At 40.6% G+C, this 19010-nt stretch overlaps 1 protein-coding gene across 1 annotated transcript in view; it reads right to left on the reverse strand.

Annotated features, from left to right (window-relative positions):
• VPS41 (VPS41 subunit of HOPS complex) overlaps nucleotides 1-19010 on the reverse strand; it is a 129218-nt gene that overhangs the window by 20598 nt on the left and 89610 nt on the right. Inside the window, exons 14-22 of the mRNA XM_070424727.1 lie at nucleotides 18496-18552; nucleotides 15084-15145; nucleotides 13646-13727; nucleotides 10777-10869; nucleotides 8568-8695; nucleotides 6974-7118; nucleotides 5023-5064; nucleotides 4812-4862; nucleotides 528-665 (exon numbers count right to left, since the gene is read on the reverse strand). Of these exons, the coding sequence (XP_070280828.1) occupies nucleotides 528-665; nucleotides 4812-4862; nucleotides 5023-5064; nucleotides 6974-7118; nucleotides 8568-8695; nucleotides 10777-10869; nucleotides 13646-13727; nucleotides 15084-15145; nucleotides 18496-18552 (798 nt within the window). The remainder of the gene's footprint in view (nucleotides 1-527; nucleotides 666-4811; nucleotides 4863-5022; nucleotides 5065-6973; nucleotides 7119-8567; nucleotides 8696-10776; nucleotides 10870-13645; nucleotides 13728-15083; nucleotides 15146-18495; nucleotides 18553-19010) is intronic.

Consider the following 19010-nt stretch of genomic DNA (forward strand, 5'->3'; position numbering starts at 1 on the left):
ACTGGGGAAAAAGGCTGAAATATAATTATAATTGTGATTATAATTATAATGGGATGCAGGATGCTAGAGAAATGAACTGTAGAGTGAGAGAGGAATACAGAAACACTCAAGGTGACTAAGGCAGCCAGGGTGTAGGGCCTGAGTTATCAACCTTGAGTCCTGAGTGGAGCAAGTGCTTCTGGCTCAGGACAGTGTCTCCCCGAGGCTGCCTCTGAGTCCATGCTGATCCTGGTACACTGACTCAGACTCCTGACACAGTGTCTGCTCTATGGCTGATTAGGCCCTGGATTAATCCTTTATTCCAATTAAACCTGGCACAGAAATACTTGGGCTTCTTACCAAAATCTAATCCAACAGGATCTCTACCTCTCATCAGAATGCCCCAGCCAAACCTACTGCTTAGGACAACAGTCTTCCCCCGAAAGAGGGACGGATGAGCAGGGACTGGAAGAGCAGAATACCCAGCAGCTTACCCACAATGACAACTTCATCACCTGCAGTGTGTGAGTGGGGGAGCTGTGACTTACCTTTTCGAGGGGGCAATGGGTACTGTCTCGGAGAAATGGAAGTAAGTTCGGTCGATCATATTCAGCATAAAGGCTGATCTGTTTTTCATGGTAGCGCTGCCCCTTATGATGGTCTCTCTTGAAAAGCTTATGCAGATACTAAGAAGAACAAAGGGATAAACCATGAATATTAAAATAAGAAAAGCAATACCTGTTTAACATCCCAATTTTCTATTCTAAACAGCTTCCGTGGTGAGGCTGAGGGAAAGCAGCTGACAAGAATAAAAAATCTGAATGTGAAAGAGAAATATCTTTGCCAGAACAAGGAGACTGACTTTCTCTGGCCCAGAGTGACTTGGTTCTACCACTTACTATCCAGTGGGAAAGTCACTAATCTCTCTGTGACCGAGTTTCTTTACCTGCAAAAATCTCATTGGGCTGCTGTGAGGTTTGAATGAGTCACCATTTGTAAGTCACTCAGAACCATGCCTGGCATACACTAAGCCCTACAGAAGTGCTAGTGATGGTACAGTTGACCCTTGAACAACATGGATTTGAACTGTGTGGGTCCACTTACATGTTGATTTTTTTTTTAATAAATATACTTCACCCCTCTGTATCCGGGGTTTTGCAACCAACCACAGGTCAAACACAGTATTTTTGATCTGTAGCTGGGGAACCATGATGTGGAGGGCTGAGTGAATGAATTATTCTACACTATTTTATAAAAGGCGCTTGAGCATGTACACACTTTGATAACCACAGGGGGTCTTGGAGCCAGTTGCCCCAGGATACAGAGGGGTGACCGTAGTTAAGTTTTTGGAGAGTCAAAAGTTATACACAATTTTCACCTCTGTGGGTGAACGCTGGCATTGCTCAAGGGTCAACCATAGTTGTTAATATTGTCATCATCTATTTTGCTGCAGAAATAAAACCCTTGATTAGTGGTCTTTCTAGATCATAAAAATTCAAGCAGTAAGCACTCAATTAACTCTCATACCTTCTACATCTCCTCTGTTAGGATTATTGAGAGTCTGTGTTTGCAATGATATGCTGCCTGTACTGGTGACATCAAAGATAAAAATAACAACTAAAAATCAGGAAGAGTACAGGTATTCTAAACTAATTTTCAACTGATTACTTTCCCTAGCTGTCTAAAACAGTTAATGGACTTCAAAGGAAATGAGCAATTCACTTGGTACTCAGAGGCAAGATTAAGTCTAGCAATACATCACACAGAAATTGGAAATCAATGTTCAATGTTTAGTTAATGTAAACAAACATCCCATAACCCATGGGAGGCTAAAAGACTGCATCACACCATTCATGCAAAGTGCATTTGCACCCCTAGTAAACTGGTTCAAAAGAAGCACAGAGCATTCGCCTGCCCCTGAAGTTGGGGCTGTGTGTGAGTTAGGTGACCTTTGACATCCTCTGTTGCGTAGGGTCAGTAAAGGAGCCTAACCCCGACCAGTGCATCTTCTGAAGGCAGGAAAGGGAGAGCAGTCAGAACTCCACGCGGTCTGACAGAGGGGACTGCCCTCCACTGGCCCCGGCTGGGTTTAGCGTGTGAGCTGGACACACAGTGCTATTTCCCAGCGGCATAAGCAGGAAGGGAAGGCTCTGTCACATCAGCCGGAACAAATGCTTAGAGACACCCCATTACCTGACAGGAAGATGAGCATTTTAGGGTGAGATCGGCCACCATTTCACCACTGCACTAATTACACTGTCACACGGGCACCCACCGCCTGTAATCCTGCCTCATGGCACAAGAAGGCCCAAAATCATTGTTTTATAAACAAATGCCAGGGTGGCCAGCACAGTGCCACCTTGCTTGGGTTAGCAGACAATCTTGAGATTTCCAATCACAAACAATATAGCAACAGCACCTGCATAAAACTATAATACTCTATTTCCAGAGCCTCCTCCTGGGGTACAAAAAGGTGGGCTAAGATACAAGAGCACTCTCTACCAGAATAATCCCTATTGTCACTGAAACCTTTTCTTATACAGTTTTTAAAGGACACAGCAAACACCTACTCCTGCTTTACTCCCATGATGACAGCAATGCACACAAACAAGATATTCCCCCAAAGATCTAGAACAGAGGGCCTTAACAGCACCACCACCAAGACAACCCCAGAAAAGTGGTATTAACTACTGTCAGGTGAGGGGGAAGAAAGAAGACTGTTCCTTGATCATTCTGTGTGTTGTAATCTATAATAATAAAAGCACAATATGCTAATTAGACCGGATGTCCTTCCTTCTGGACAAAGCCACAGCAGGCGGGGGGCGAGGCAGAGGCCCCCAGCTGCGGCAGTGGTGGGCGAGGGCCGCAGCAGTGGCGGCGGTTGGCAGGGGCCGGGGCCAAGGCTCTTGCATGAATTTCATGCATCGGGCCTCTAGTCTACACTAATAAAAGAGAAACATGGTAATTGGCGTACGACCGCTACCCTTCCCATTGGCTAATCAGCGTATCCTTATGCAAATTAACTGTCAGCCAAGATGGCGGCCGGCAGCCAGGCAGCTGGAAGCGAACATGAGGCTTGCTTGCTGCAGGGACTGCAGACTCCAACTCTCAGCTGACAGTTTGAAACTTTGTAAAAATATAGCCAGCCGGGATCTCAGAGCTGAAGTTATACATTGTTTCTATTATAGAACAGCAAACAAACCAGCAGAGGAGGCCTCAGAGCTAGAGCCAGAGCTAAAGCTGGCCCAGAAGAAAAAAAAAGAAAAAAAGGAGCGGTTGGGAGATTCGGTCAATCGCCAGCCTGAAGGCAGCCCTCAGCCCCTCACCCAGACTGGCCAGGCACCCCAGTGGGGACCCCCACCCTCATCCAGGACACCCTTCAGGGCAAACCAGCCGGCCCCCAGGCCTCTATCTATATAGTAAAAGGGTAATATGCCTCCCAGCACCGGGATCAGCGGAGCCGGGAGGCCTCCTGGCACCGGATCAGCGTGACAGGGGGCAGTGCCCAAACCCCCTGATCGCCCTGCGGCTCTGTGTGTGACAGTGGCTGCGCCCCAACCCCCTGATCCGCCCTGCTCTGTGTGTGACAGGGGGCAGTGCCTTAACTCCCCTATCGGCCCTACTCTGTGCGTGACAGGGGGGAGCTCCCCAACCTCCTAATGGGCCCTGCTCTGTGCATGACAGGGGGGAGCTCCCCAACCCCCTGATGGGCCTTGCTCTGTGCGTGACAGGGTACGGAGCCCCAACCCCCCTGATGGGCCCTGCTCTGTGCGTGACAGGGTACGGAGCCCCAACCCCCCTGATGGGCCCTGCTTTGTGCGTGACAGTGGGTGGCACCGCAACCTCCCCATCAACCCTGCCTTGAGTGTGACAGGGGGTGGTGCCCCAACTCCCAATCGGCCCTACCCTGAGCGTGACCAGGGGCTGCACCTAGGGATTGGGCCTGCCCTCTGCCACCCGGGGGCAGGCCTAAGCCAGCAGGTCGTTATCTCCTGAGGGGTCCCAGACTGCGAGAGGGCACAGGATGGGCTGAGGGACCCCCCTTTCCCCCCCGAGTGCACAAATTTTTGTGCACCGGGCCTCTAGTCTATATATAAAAGCCTAAGTGACTGTTCGACTGGTAGCTGTGATGCACACTGACCAACAGGGGGCAGATGCTCAATGAACAGGCATGGAAATATGAAACAGACGGATGAATCTCAGAGGGAAGGGGGGCGTGGGGAGGGTAGGAAGAGATTAACCAAAGATCTTATATGCATACTAGAGGCCTGGCGCACGGATTCATGCACCAGTGGGGTCCCTCAGCCTGGCCTGCAGGGATCGAGCCAAAACTGACCCAGTGCACAGATTTGTGCACCGGTGGGGTCCCTTGGCCTGGCCTGCAGGGATCGGGCTGAATCCGTGCACTGGGCCTCTGACATCCCCGAAGGGTCCTGGATTGCAAGAGGGCGTAGGCCAGGCCAAGGGACCCCACCAGTGCACGAATCCATGCACTGGGCCTCTAGTTTATGCTATAATTATGCCAAACAGCAATGATAGAAGGAAGGTGCTTACTCCCAGGCACAGTTTGATCAACAGAAAAATAAATATAACTTTTTTAAAATCACAAATCACTTGTGAGTCAAATGAAAGTGTCTGATCTGTAATTAATCCCTAACCTGGATTCAGAGCACATGCTGAACATTAATAATTACAGAACACTGTTTGTCATCAAGCCTGCAATCTGAGTATTAACATGAAGAGTTCACTGCAGGATTCTCTCCCCAATACTGAAAGGTGATGTGCCCCACTACGCAATCTAAAGGGCAAAAGAAGAAGATGGTTATGCTCACCACATGCTGTAATTCTGGTCTGTCTTCTAATTCTTCCACTACCTTTTTAATCTGGAGAAAAAGGGAAATTTTAAACACAGAGTTATGAGGACAGGAATATAGGTGGAAAATTATCTGATAAACATCTGTTCTCTTCTTGGTTACAACAGTCCCAGACACTCACCTACTAACATATAAAAAAATAAAATAAAATACAATAAAAGACACTTACTGAAATTTTATCTTCATTGTCCAAAAGCATGTCAACAGCTTTCTGAAATTAAAAAAAAAATAGCCACAGTCATTGAAATTCGCCAGAAAAGAAGAGAACACTGAACACAATGTATAGTATTTGCTGTCAGTTAAAGGGAGAAGGCTTATTTGCCATACTTAAGGAGGTCCTTAGCCTTACAATCACCGTTGAGTGATATATTTATAAAAGAATGCATTTTAAAATGGGCCTCAACCTGAGGTCTATGTGTTCTGCATACTCCTGAAATGATATCTTGTTATCACTCACCAAACACAAAATATCTTGACTACACACATATTATAGCCTCCTTGACCCCTCAGATATCTTGAAAAGTTCTCATGTGACTCTCAGTCGTTATGGAGAAAGAACTGTTCCCAGCTTTTCTTCTGGCCACCTGATTACTGACCAAGTCCCTGTACAGGTCTCACAGATGTGAGGAGCTGGTCTTATGTGGAGAAGAGGATAAGAGCCAGAAAAAGTAAGATGCCTGCACTCTGAAAGTGATGTAAGGCTTATGGACTTTTACAATTTACTTTAACTGCCTTTGATAGTCACAAAACACAAATTAGACAGTGTTTGCAACAAGACACCACGACCCACGAGAATGAGCCTCAGAATACCAGGTTCTGTTCTTGCCTCTGCTACTCCCTACCTGTCTGCTCCAGACAGTTTTTTCTTCTGAAATATGAGGATATTTAGAGATTATCCTTCAGGTATGTTGTAATTAGAAAACTCTATGATTCCTTAATTTTGGTTCACACTCTTGAATAGCAATTCGTTTCAGCTCATTCGTTTTTTTTTTCTACATCTACATTTGCAAAACTAGATTCTTGAGACACATGGATGGGTGAATGAAGAGGCATAAGGACATGGGCAAATGTAATATTTTTTATGTAAGCACCTCATCCTCTTAATTATCTCTGCCAGAGAAGCAGAACCTCTATAACTGAACTTCCTGGGAACTGCACTAATTCTTTTTAGATCTGCAGTCCCTAAAGACTTGATTCATTCAGAATGAAAAATGGGCTAAAATCATCTTTCAAAAAAAAAGAAGTATATTTACCTATTTAAATTAAGTTTAAGTTTGTGAAGACTAATAAATAGCACATAGTATATGTATAACATATGTATATAATCAAATATACATAATATAGCATATAATACCCCTAAATACATCACATTTCAAAATAAAATTGAAAAAATCCAAGTAAACCTTTTGGATCCTTAAGGTTCTCCTGTTTGATTTATCTAAATTTTCAATTTTCTGAATAAAAACTACTGTGTTTATGGGCCTCTTTATTTCAATCCCTAGAACTTATCATTAGCTTTCTTTTATAAACACACACACACACACACACATACACAGAGTTTGTATCACTTTACAAGAGCCACTGTGAACTGTGGAGGCTGGGTGTCATCATTAGTCAAGCAATCCACTATTCAGATTTGTCTTACAATAAAATAACACATCCCACATGTCCTGGACCTCAGCGTCATCTGAGGCCAGTGGACACTCCACAAGCTAAATCTGTAAATACTAAGGAATAAAACTACAATAAATAGATCGAAATAAAACTTTACTTAAAATTTTAATTCTGGAACATACAATTAAGAATGAGTCAAAGCATATAGTTTCTTTATTTCTATGAATTATGTGACCTGTTTTACTAAAAATTTACTTCACACCCAATTTCAAAAGTTTTCATCAAATTATGATTGCTTTCACAGGAAAACCACATCAAATAAAGGATTTCTGAATGCCAACTTCTAAAATACCTAACATATAGAGACAGTCAGAGTGTTCTGAACACGATCAGCATACAGCCAGGCTAGTGATTTATTAACGACTCTAGCATTTGGATAGATGTCTAGTTACTAAAAATTTGGAGGAGTAAAAATAAATTATCAGTATTAAAATAAAAAACATTACCTCAGAATCAAAATCCATTAACAAAACAATTTTATCCTTGATAGAGCTGAATAGATTATGCTTGTGAATCAACTGGAAAACATCCTTATGTCTTAATGTTAAGTATATTTCCAGAGCATTGCCATAGTTTTTATCATAGGTGTACCTGGTAATAAAAATGTTTTACATTAATGTTCATCAATACTTCCACTTAAACACACATACTCATATAAAAATCTTTTTTTACAATATTAAAAAAATGAAAAACAGGTTTAGGGAGAAAAGTTAACTTTTTTTGGAAACCATGCCTTGGGATTTAACTATACATATCCAATAAATATTTCTTTCTCACAATCTTGCCAACATTTTAGAAAACTTACAGTATTCAACAAAATTTTCTTATAGAAATTCTCAATTTTTTAAAATAGAAATCCACATATCAGACAAAAAAACCCCTATTATCCAAATGAAGGAAAATCTACTATTTTAGTAGTAGAAAAATCAGTTCAAATTCTTATAAACAGTCTTCAGCTGACAAATAATGACATTCCAAAAGCTTATTTATAAGGGAGCTGTATAACATGTAATGTGTTCTTCTGTTAAAACAATGGTTTTCACATTGCTTAACTCCCTATGCTGGCTCCTGAAAAAGCCAACTGCACCTAAACTGCACTGTGTGTCCAGCATTAGTACTAAAGAATTACTAGTATCATTGGTATGTTGTTAGTACTACAGAATCTAAGAAATGTCCAGAACCATGTTCCCAGAGGAAAATGATGAATGCCACAAACACAACTCCCTCTATGCCAAGACCTTTCTCGGTCTTGGCAAAATATGTATAATGGGCAAGGAAGTGGTGGGAGTGCCAAGGAGGGTCTGAAGCAGGAAGAGTCTTCCTGAGATGACCTGCAGTTTGCTTCTTGTTCACTAGACCAGCAGTCGCCAACCTTTCAGACCTCATGGACCACCAGTGGTCCATGGACCACCGGTGGGCGACCGCTGCACTAGACCAAAGCTCTGTGAGGGCACGGGTGTGCCTCATCTCTCTCTCTGTCACAGGCATATAGCACAGAGCCTGGGCCTCTTTGCAAAAATAGCCAATAAATATGAAACATAACCCAGATTCCATTTACTGTGCCCTACGTCAACGCTAGGCACTGAACTTAGTTCTTGATTATGACATCTCACTTAAGTCTTAAAACCACCCCCTAAGGAATTGTTACCTGCAATCTTACAGATAAGGAGTCTAAGGTCTGAGAGACTTACTGACTAGAGAACCAAGAAGGACAGAATCCACAGCCCCGTGGGGGAACCATTTTGCCTACGTAATCTCAGGCACCCTTTCTTCCCTGAACCACAGCCTCTACTAAGTACTGTTGACCAGGACTCTTCTCCTCTGGGAAACAGATTACGTTACAATTGCACACATTTTTCTTACCTCGTAGTTGTTCACTGAAGGTTCATGAAAAGTTTTCACTAAGAGGAAATATCGAAAAATGGTATAAAGGGTTCCCTTCCCTCCTCTGTGTCCTCCCTACTCAGAGTTTACCAGACCTAAAATATGAAACTTCCCATGTAGACGGAATTGGAAAAAGCAGCACTAAATCATACTCACAATTCTGCCAGGGTCTGAAGTAAGGTCCGGTTCTGACTGTCCTTCTTCAGGTGCTCCCGAACAGCTTGAACTATTACCGAATTGTTGTATAGATCTCCGGGCCATTCCCGGACCAGCGTGGCAAAACCCTAACGCACAGGGGAAAGGAAGAACACTCTCTGAATATGATAACGATCTAAAGAGTCTAGACATGCCTAAAAGTACTCACGTAAACAGACAAAATAATTTTATGATGAAAACGTTGGTCCATGAAAACATCAATTTTCAGACTGTGGGTTTGGGGGTGGACACGGGAGACAGAATTACTGCACCCTAATCGCTATTTACCGTTCCTGGGACGTAGGTGGTGTCATCCACTTCTACTCTTACTTGATGAAATGCACAAAATAAGAAATGCCCTCTGGTCCTTCAATGAAGCATCACTGCACAGAGAATGTAGGTTTGACTTGCTCTGTCCTCACTCTGGACCAACTACTACACGTGGATGACATCTTTAACATCCTACAGACACTGTCAGGTCAGCTGCTCACCCACCGCCTCTCACATACGTTAGGTCTGGGCTGCACAGCCAGCACAACCGTGGCTTGTCCCACAGGGGAATCGCCCAGCATCCTTCAACAAGTTACCCTCTTTGTCCTCCTTCCACTACGCCTCTAAACCTGGTTTCGTTTGGGAATTTGGGACTTTGGTTCAAGTCTTATCCCCTGGCTCTTACCCTGACTATCACTAGATCTCAGATTTTATGGTTCTGATAGAAAACCCCAGATTATCTGGATCCTGTTTCTCTCCCATGGCTGATTCTTGGCCTGTATCCTGGGCAGCTTCTGCCCTCCTGATTCCCGACTTTAGCCCTCAGGCTTTGTAACTCAGTACAGTACAGCAGCTTACTGATCCTTAACAACTTTTAGGAAAAACACAGCAAATGAAAGTAAAACTTTTCATATTATTGAAAAAAATCATATTAATATTAAATAACTCAACCAATGCTTTAATAAACTACTTTGAATTTGTTTAAATGATATTTAGAAATGAAAATTGTAGGGTACAATCTGCTTCTGTAAAGTACCAGGATTTGGTAAGTAGAAAATCACAGAAGAATCAGGAATAGAGTCTCCATTAAAGGCCTACCCACTTTCTCCTCTAGTGACCCTCAGGAAGGATGGCAAGACACTACAGCAACAGGCTACACATTCCCATCCAAACTGCAACTTTCCTACACATGAGCATGACTGCAGTTGACTGACATCTGAGGACAGATCATTCTCTGTGGCAGGGGCCTATCGTGTGCACTGTGAGATGTTTAACAGCGTTCCTGCTGGCCTCTACCCACTAAATGACAGGAGCACAAACCCATCTGCAGGACAAAAACAGCCCCTGTATCGAGAACCACTGGTTTACATGCTCGCTGTGACTCAGACTACGAGTGACTGCTGAAGGATCATCATCCCATTCACACTTGTATGCCTGGTGCCTAGCACATTTCTGGAATGCAGTAGGCACTAAACAGATACTTTCAGAATAAATGTGTGTTAAATTAACAAACTTTAAAAATTATAATCCATTTTGGGTGCATGCAAACTGCAAACTTAAACTACAATTTGGCATGCTATTTATTAAATGTTATGGCCTTGGGCGAGTTAGTTAATTTCTTCATTTTTTAGTTTCCTCACCTGTAAAATTGAATTACTGTGTATAGTGTTGTTGGGAGTATAACATCACAATTTGCATGTGAAAGTGCAGTATATAGTCGATAATCAATTTATGTACTGCCTTTCTCTTAATCAATAAGCAAACAGATCATTTCCAATTCCTTGCTCCATACCTACTCCCTCAATTTCTCCTTAATTCTCTTCTGGCAAACTTAGTTCTGTGTCTTACATGTCACAAAGTTCTGATTTCTTAAGGGGGATTATAAACAGCAATAGCAGCTGCTATTCCATTTATAAAACCCCCAAATGGCACAGAGTCCCTTTTTCTATTAAGGCGGTAACTTAAAGAAATTCTCCAAAATTTGCATGGATTAGAGATGATCACCATCTACATCATTAACATTAGTAGTCATTAGAGTTTATCTATCTCAGTTTCATCTACCACACACAAACTGCAACTCAGTTAACTTTAAACCAGTTGCTCCATTATATTGTTTTTCTAAAATTCTTAACATTTTCCATTGAGAACAAGTAAATATGGCCATGCCTGAATGCCATACCTCATAATCACTTTCCAAAAATTCGTGTAAGATCATTTCATAAATGAGTGGTTTCAGAACTGGATCCCCTCTTGGCAAATAAGGACTAATGGCCTAGGGAAGGAAAAGGTAAAAAACAAAACATAACAAAAACCTTTAAAAAGTGGTAAAACCAAACTATACTCAAATTTTGCAGAAAACATGAAAGTATATTTTCAGTTTTAAAATTTAAGGCAACAAAGTACTTTGGGAAATTATTATAAGGAGGAAAAAATCAAATGAATTCTATTTTCTTATATCACATTATAATTTTTTAATGTATCTATGAGGGATATGTATGCTTGAGTGAATGAATAAAAATTGCCTAGGTTAACCTGCACAACTCTGTTCTTTCTGTTGAATTAATGAAAATCTAAATAACAAGAGGGAGAAGATCACCGAGATTATATTAAAAGGAGGATCAGCATGAGCATGAGCACAGGCATAGGGCCATGAAAGCATACTCTGTATTCAGGGAGGTCACAGATGTGGAATGAGGCCACTGAAGGGAGAAGAGGCTGGAGAGGAAGGGGAGGCGGGGTCACGAAAGGAGTTCAGATCTTATCTTGTGGGCAGAGGCAAACAACAGGTATGGGGGACGTGAGAGCAGCACACTGACTTTTTAAACAGCTAAGTCTGGGTCAGGGTTGCTGGTAGGTCTACCAAGAGTTAAGGCAGCAGTACCAGAAGGAAAGAGAGAGGCACTATTGATACTCACAGGGTAAAACTGACAAGAATTGGAGATTTAAGTAGAATAAGGAGAGTTAGGAGTTCACATTAAAACAGTGGCGCTGAGCTACTAAGCAGGGAGGAATGGGTATAATGTGATGTCATAGACACAGATTGAAAGGAGAATGACCGTATTTGGGAAGAAAATGGATCACATTAATTTGAGTGATCCTTATCAATAATATATACAGTAAAAAATGGCTATCACACACTTCTAACATAGATAACATATTCGAAAGTGAAGTCTAGGTTATGGAGCCACCTGGGTAAACATGGCCACAGGCCTGGATAACACACTCCAGAAGCAGCCCAATAAACGTGAGGGGCAGTGTCCTTGGGGGTTTCCCAGGGACAAGAACACATATGGGGCTGACCAGCTGAGTAACTGGGAATTTTTAAAAGAATATTCATAACGCTAAGAGACCACTGAAAAGGCCCCCACATATGTTAAAGTTTTTTTAAAAAATATATAAACAAATATAGGAATATTTTATTGATTTGGTCATCGTGCTCCAAGTTGAAAGATTTTAAAAAAAATGGCCCTGGCTGGTGTTGCTAACTGGTTAGAGCATAGCCCCACACATTGAAGGGTTGCAGGTTCCATTCCTGGTCAAGGGCATGTACCTGGGTTGCATATTCAATCCCCTGCCCAGATTGGGGCACCTGTAGGAGGCAACCAATCGATGTGTCTCTCTCCCATCGATGTTTTTCTTTCTCTCTCTTTCTCTCCCTCTCTCTCTATCATCTACCTATCTATCTATCTCCCTCCTCCCCCTCATCCTTTCTCCCTCCCTTACATCCCATTCTCTCTAAAAATCAATGGAAAAAATATCCTTGGGTGAGGATTAACAAAACAAAACCAAAAAAAAAATTAAAAAATGAAGTATCAAAATTATTTGTTAGAGCTAGAGTCAAACTTTTCCATTTATTTTACAGTAAGTAAAATATTATTTTAAAAAGCACTAATCTTTAGTAAATTTGAAAAACAAATGAACAAAAAACACCCTCATGTTTTAAAATCTACTGGAGGAGATAATACCTATTTTCTACATCCATTAAAAAGAACATGACTAGCCCTGGCCAGGTGGCTTCGTTGGCTGGAGCATCACCCTGTGCACCAAAAGGTTGTGGGTTCAATGACCTGTCAGGGCACATACCTCAATTTTGGGTTCAATCCCCTGTGAGGGCCCATATGGGATGCAATCAATTGATGCTTCTCTCTCTTATTGATGTTTCTCTCATTCTCTCTCCCTCCTTCCTCTCTCTAAAAACATAACCTCAGGAGAAGATTAAACAACAAAAACCACACTAAAAAAACATGACTAGCCCTGGTTCAGTTGGTTAGAGTCATCCTGATATGCCACGGTTGAAGGTTCAATCCCCAGTCAGGGCACATACAAGAAACAATCAATGGCTGCATAAATAAGTGGAACAACGAATTTCTTTCTCTCCCCCCTCCTCTCTAAAATCAATCAATAAAAATTTAAAAAGGAATATGAAAACTTCATCTAAACATAGAACTGGAAGGGGATAAGAAAGTGAACACATCATTTATGTACTATATTATATATGTAAATTTTTATACATATAATATATAAACTAATTTTTAAACTAATTTCTGAAAGTTTGAATTTTCTTCCTAGCTGAGCTAATACTCACTTCCTAATAAAGAAGTGACTACTATTGTCTTAATTTTATTTCCATCTCAATAAAGACATAGCTTGTTTTATTGCACTTTGCTTTATAGCACTTCACAGACATTGCAATTTTTTAAACAACAAACTGAAGGTTTGTAGCAATCCTGCATGGAGCAACTCAATTGAAACCATTTTTCCAACAGACTCAGATGATGATTGGCATTTTTTTTTAGCAATAAAGTATTTTTTAATTAAGGTATGTGCACTGTTTTTTTTTTAAAGATATAATGCTATTTCACATTTAATAAACTACAGTATAGTGTAAACAACTTTTGTATGCACTGGGAAATAAATTCATGTGACTCGCTTTATTGAGATATTTGCTTTATTGCATTGGTCTGAAACCTAACCCACAATATCTCCGAGGCATACCTATATTAATATACTACATAAAAAATTTGAGTTAAAAATAAAGTTAGGCTTACCTTAAGCTGTCCAATTTCTTTAAATTTATAAACTTCATATTCCCAGAGTGCTGCATTTTTCCCAAGAATTTTCTGGCATTTGCTGGTAGCAAAAACATCCCAGAGAGAAAGAAAGTTTTAGTAAAAAGAAATAAATCGAGACAGAGTAAGTAGACATTTCCCTTCATGTTTTAAATTAATCTCTCATCTCAGAGTACTGACAAAATTCTATCTCAAGTGGCACTGGTACTCACTTGTTTGTATATACAAGGTTGATGAAAATCATAAAAATACAAAATACTTATAAAGATGAATACCTTTCAGAAGACTACATACAATGAGGGGTTTTTCTCATGACTTTCCTGTTCTGAGTTTCCTATTTACCCAAATGAGCACTGCTGACCTGGGGATCTTTCCTGACTTGAAGAAATGTCATCATACCCCAAAGTGCCAATTTAAACCACTTCTTGAATGGCTTTAAATAATGGACTACAAAATTAGACGTGAGAAAATTAGAATCCTACCACAGTATAGTATATAATCTGGAGAATAAAACTTTACTCAATTTGCACATGAAAGAAACATATTTCCCTAAATCTCAGGGGAGGAAAAGTAGGCCTGAAGGCTATCTTGCGGTCAGCCATGTACAGGCACCACATAGCTGCAGGCAAAGCCATTCACTCAACACACCCATACAACCATAGGTATGTTTTCTGCCTACTATAGACCCCGGCAAACCAGGAGCCTGCAGTCTGATCATTTCCATTTAATTGCCACCGTCTTGTTGAGAGACAATTCTGATTGAATTGCAAGCAGAGGCACTGACTGTCTTTATTCTACACTATCTTCTTCTCAAGGATACTGGTTAAGTGAAGAGCCCTGAAAATTAGAGGTCCGAAACAGTGCTTCCCTCCGGAGCAAAGGACAGGATTGTTTCCTGTCCAGTATAATAAAAGTAACATCTTCCTCCGAGGCCAAGGGAAGGCAAGCTTACTGCCCATTATAAAAGAATCGGGCACCCTGAGTTCAGAGTCCCTTTCCTGTAACATAACCCACTGGCTGTGGAGGGTCACCCGGCCCTCTTCGTGCGGTGCTGTGGGACCTGGCACAAATGCTGGTGTTTGGCTACTACTATTGCTGAGGCACCCCTGAAAGTGTGACAGGATAACTTGTTAGCTTATAAAAGGATAAAATCTCAGACTCTTCATGGTTTTTGACACCTTTATCACTAATGAGAAAAATATTTGTTTGGTAAAAAGTAGATAGTAGGTATATATATATATATATATATATATATATATATATATATATATCTGTGCTGTGGTTAAAATCATGAATAGTCAAAAATTACCTGTTAGAAAGATTAAATTAAAACATCTGTCAACTGCAGAGAATGGTTTATTTTTACTGCTAACATTGATCAATTCTATTTATATTAGCAAGTAAATGTCATTATTACCGTGCTGCTATGTCATACTCCCCTTTTTCCACCAGGTGGTTTATATATGCCAGGCCGATGTCCTAGAGAAAATTAATGAAGGAATTTCATAATTAAATGGAACAACGAAAAAGCTGAGTCTATTTCTGAAGAAGCCATGACATTAGGGTCCTATTAGCACTACTGATTGGAACCTATTTATATAGCTTAGTATGCTTTATGTAATTATGCTCTTTTTTTCTTAAGCATACTCCTGTAATTATACTCATTCCCTTCCTAATCATATTTAAATACACTTGTATTTTCACAAATTTTAGAATTCGCAATGAGCTTTCATCTGTAACATGTGAGCCACCTGTCTATGTCAAGTCTGAGTTGTAAGTAAAACAAAAGGACAGGACATCATATTAAAGGGAAATATTAAAGGTAATGTTAAAGTGAAACTAAGCCCAGAAAAATATGTAATTCAAACCTAGAAGTTTACAGAAGAGGAAACTGGGCCTACTGGATTCAGAGTACTCATGTTTATTTACTTACTCTACCTCGGTTCTGGAAGGATTTGGGGTGGCCTGTGGCTCTTGCTTGACCATCCCACAACTCCTCTTCTGAAATATTATTTTCACCCAAAAGCATTTTCATGAGAAGCTTAAACTCAGCATATATATCGCAACTTGGACTTTAAGTTCTACTTTATGTACAAAGAAGTTTTTACAGACTTTCTCCCTTGGTGACAAAATTGGCAGGAGCTCATTTCTCTCTCTGCCTGCCTCGTTATGAAATTATATTGTGCCAAGAGGAAAAGTCTATGCATAATCAATACATAGGACATGCCCATTCCAAGAGTGAAGGGAACTACCCATAGTTCTTAGTTTATTATATTTTTACTTTAATGACTACTATGTAGGGAATCATATTTCAAATCTATAGGAACTACAGAGTGAAGAAATGGTGCTTACATTTATGTCTCTGAAAACAGACCACATATCACAATATCAGTGGAGTCTGTCCAGGTTCAAAGAAGAGAATGTCTCCTTTGCAGAGCCATTTCTTCAACCTTTCTTCTCATGCCATGCCCTCTCTCCATGTGGAGTTGATTTTGCCACTTATCCTTTTTCTCTGTACACCTTGAACTTCAACCCAATTTTATCTCTTTTCCTAACATAAGCATATTAAGTGACTCTCTTACACAAAATATTCACCATCACCACCAACATTCCCACGATCTCATAGCCCCCAACCACAATCTTCACTCTTTTCAACTTCAAAACTAGTCTACATTTAAGTTTACTTCATAATCTCCTATTCACTTTTCACTGCCTAGAACATGTTGAGAATAAATAAAACATATACATAAAATTCGCTAGTAACCTTCCTATTACTAAACCAAATGTACAACTAACTAGCTGAGCTAGTCTTACTTTTGGCCTGCTAACCTCAACCATTTAAGCATTTAACTCTCTTTACCCTGAAATTCTCTCCTTTGTCAGCTCTCATGACACAACCTTCCTCTGGCTGTTTCAATTCTGTTTGTAGGCATAATCCCTTGAATGTGAGTGTGCCCAATAGTTCCATTCGTGGTCCTCTGTTCTCTAATGCTAGACACTTGCCCTTTGTGGATTGGTCCAAACACATATAGTCACTTGTTTGCTGATGACTCTCTCGAATCTATTTCTGAGTCCGGATATCTTTCTTGAGCTCCACTATGTTCCATAGGAGGCAAAAACTCAATGTGTCTAAATCAAACTTCACCCCCCCAACACACATCTGATCCTACTACTCCTTGAACAGTCTCTTTCTCTCCCCCTGTTCTCTTCTCCTCTCTCCTTCCCTCTCCCCTTCTTCTCTTTCTCTCATTTCTTCACCATCTTCTCCTCCTCCTCCCTCCTTCTCTCTCTGTCTTTCACTCTCTCTCCCCAACCCTCTCTCTCTCTCTCTCTCTCTCTCTCTCTCTCTCTCTCTCAATGGCATCACCATCCACCAGAGGCTCAAGCCCAAAGCCTGGGAGTCAGCCTAGATTTCTCGCTCTCACTTCCCTATGCACACAGAGCCCGTCACCAAACCCGAGTCTAGTTAGACCATGTCTTCCGTCTATCTTCACCACTCCATTCCTATCAACTCTGCAGGTCTCATCACTTCCACTTCCACACCAAGAAGGGAATCATACCTCATTGATTCCCATCTCCATCAGAGACTCTTTTTTTTAAAATATATTTTTTTATTGATTTTTACAGAGAGGAAGGGAGAGGGATAGAGAGTTGATCAGCTGCCTCCTGCACACTCCCCACTGGGGATGTGCCCGCAACCAAGGTACATGGCCTTGACCGGAATCGAATCTGGGACCCTTGAGTCCGCAGACTGACGCTCTATCCGCTGAGCCAAACCGGTTAGGGCCATAGACTCCTTCTAACAAGCAAATATGATGGATGAGGCACTGCAAGCTCAACCTGTCTTCTAGAGATTCCAAGACAGAGCCAAGCTCCTAATTCCACATGGCCCTTCAGAATCAGACTTTCCCAATGTAGAAACTCCTCACTGCTCCACAGAACCAAGCAGCCCAAGCAGTTTCACGACTCTGCACCATCACATATATTATTGGCTGGACCACCTGCTGCTTCATTTCTAGATAATCCCTGCCTATTCTCCACAATTTTGAATAAAAAAATAAATAAATAAAAAGATGCTCTGGTTCTTTCTCTGTTTAGTTCCTGAATTATTTTGCTTGTACATTCTTGAGAATTAGGTCTTTATGTGAAGTTTTACGGAGAAGTTTATGGTAGGGGAAGTATAGGCAAAAGGAATTTGTGCTGAAACCAAGTAGCCATAAAAGACTAAGTTTCCAGCCTTCAGCTGTAAACAAGAGTCCTGGGCTAGATGGTCTCTAGGGACCCTTCACACTCAGAGGAGAAGGGGAAGATTTATTTTCTGCTTTCCCTCTGCACATTCACTGTCACAGTTAGCAAAGAAATAGGCTTTCAGTCACTATATTTTTCCAGAGTCCAAATGTAATAAAAATGTATTTGATGTCCTAGATTAGTCTCCATAACAAAATCAATTGAGTCTGTTATTATGGAAACACTGAAGCAATCCACTTTCATAAAACTACTCTTGATACATTTTGTGATAATGTGATTTTTACCTATGATTTAAAGAAATCTCACCACACATAACTGGAAAGCTTTGTATTTAAAGTGTATTTCATAAATCCAGTTTCCAAATTACCGAAAACTACCTCCTAGCAGGTGTTCAAGTCTCTTGTTTACAAGCAGAAACTGATTCAATAAAATGAAATATTTTGATCTTACAGGTTGGAGAATTAGTTTGAAATAAATCCTCAAAAGGCAGGAAGAATCAGTTCTTTTAAAATTACTTTCAGTTTCATCATAACTTATTGAAAGGTAAAGCTATATTTCAAATAATAAAATTACACACTTACCAGAATCTTATGTCTTTTAATGTTCTTTTGGCTAATTTCAGCTGCCATCAAAGCTTCCTATATTTACACGAGCATGATAAAAGGAGAAGGAAAAACGGGAGAGAGTGAGAAAGACAGGAGGTTATAAACACTGTATTTATTATGTTTTAGAGTTCTACACTACATAAATAAAGCCCCATTTTTCTGCAGCTTTTGCTTCAAGCACAGGAATTGCTAATGCTATGGTTGAATGAACCTCACTGCATTCAAACTCAAACAAAACCAGCCAACCAAAATGCAGACTCCTCTTATTTCTAGCTGAATTCATTTCCACATTAGGATATTAGAATTACTTTGCAGACAGAAATCAAAATATAATTAAAGCTCCCAGGTTCAAACAAAAAAAGTCATCTGTCATTCTAAATCTGTATGAGTTATATTGACAAAGGAACACTTTTCCTTTATGAAACATAAAAAGTAAACTATATGCATATGTTTAGGTATATATACAAATAACATTTTGAAAATCTCTGATT

This window comes from Myotis yumanensis, unplaced genomic scaffold (assembly GCF_028538775.1).
Source record: "Myotis yumanensis isolate MYYU_CA2020_CCGP unplaced genomic scaffold, mMyoYum1.0.hap1 SCAF_9, whole genome shotgun sequence".
NCBI lineage: Eukaryota > Metazoa > Chordata > Mammalia > Chiroptera > Vespertilionidae > Myotis > Myotis yumanensis.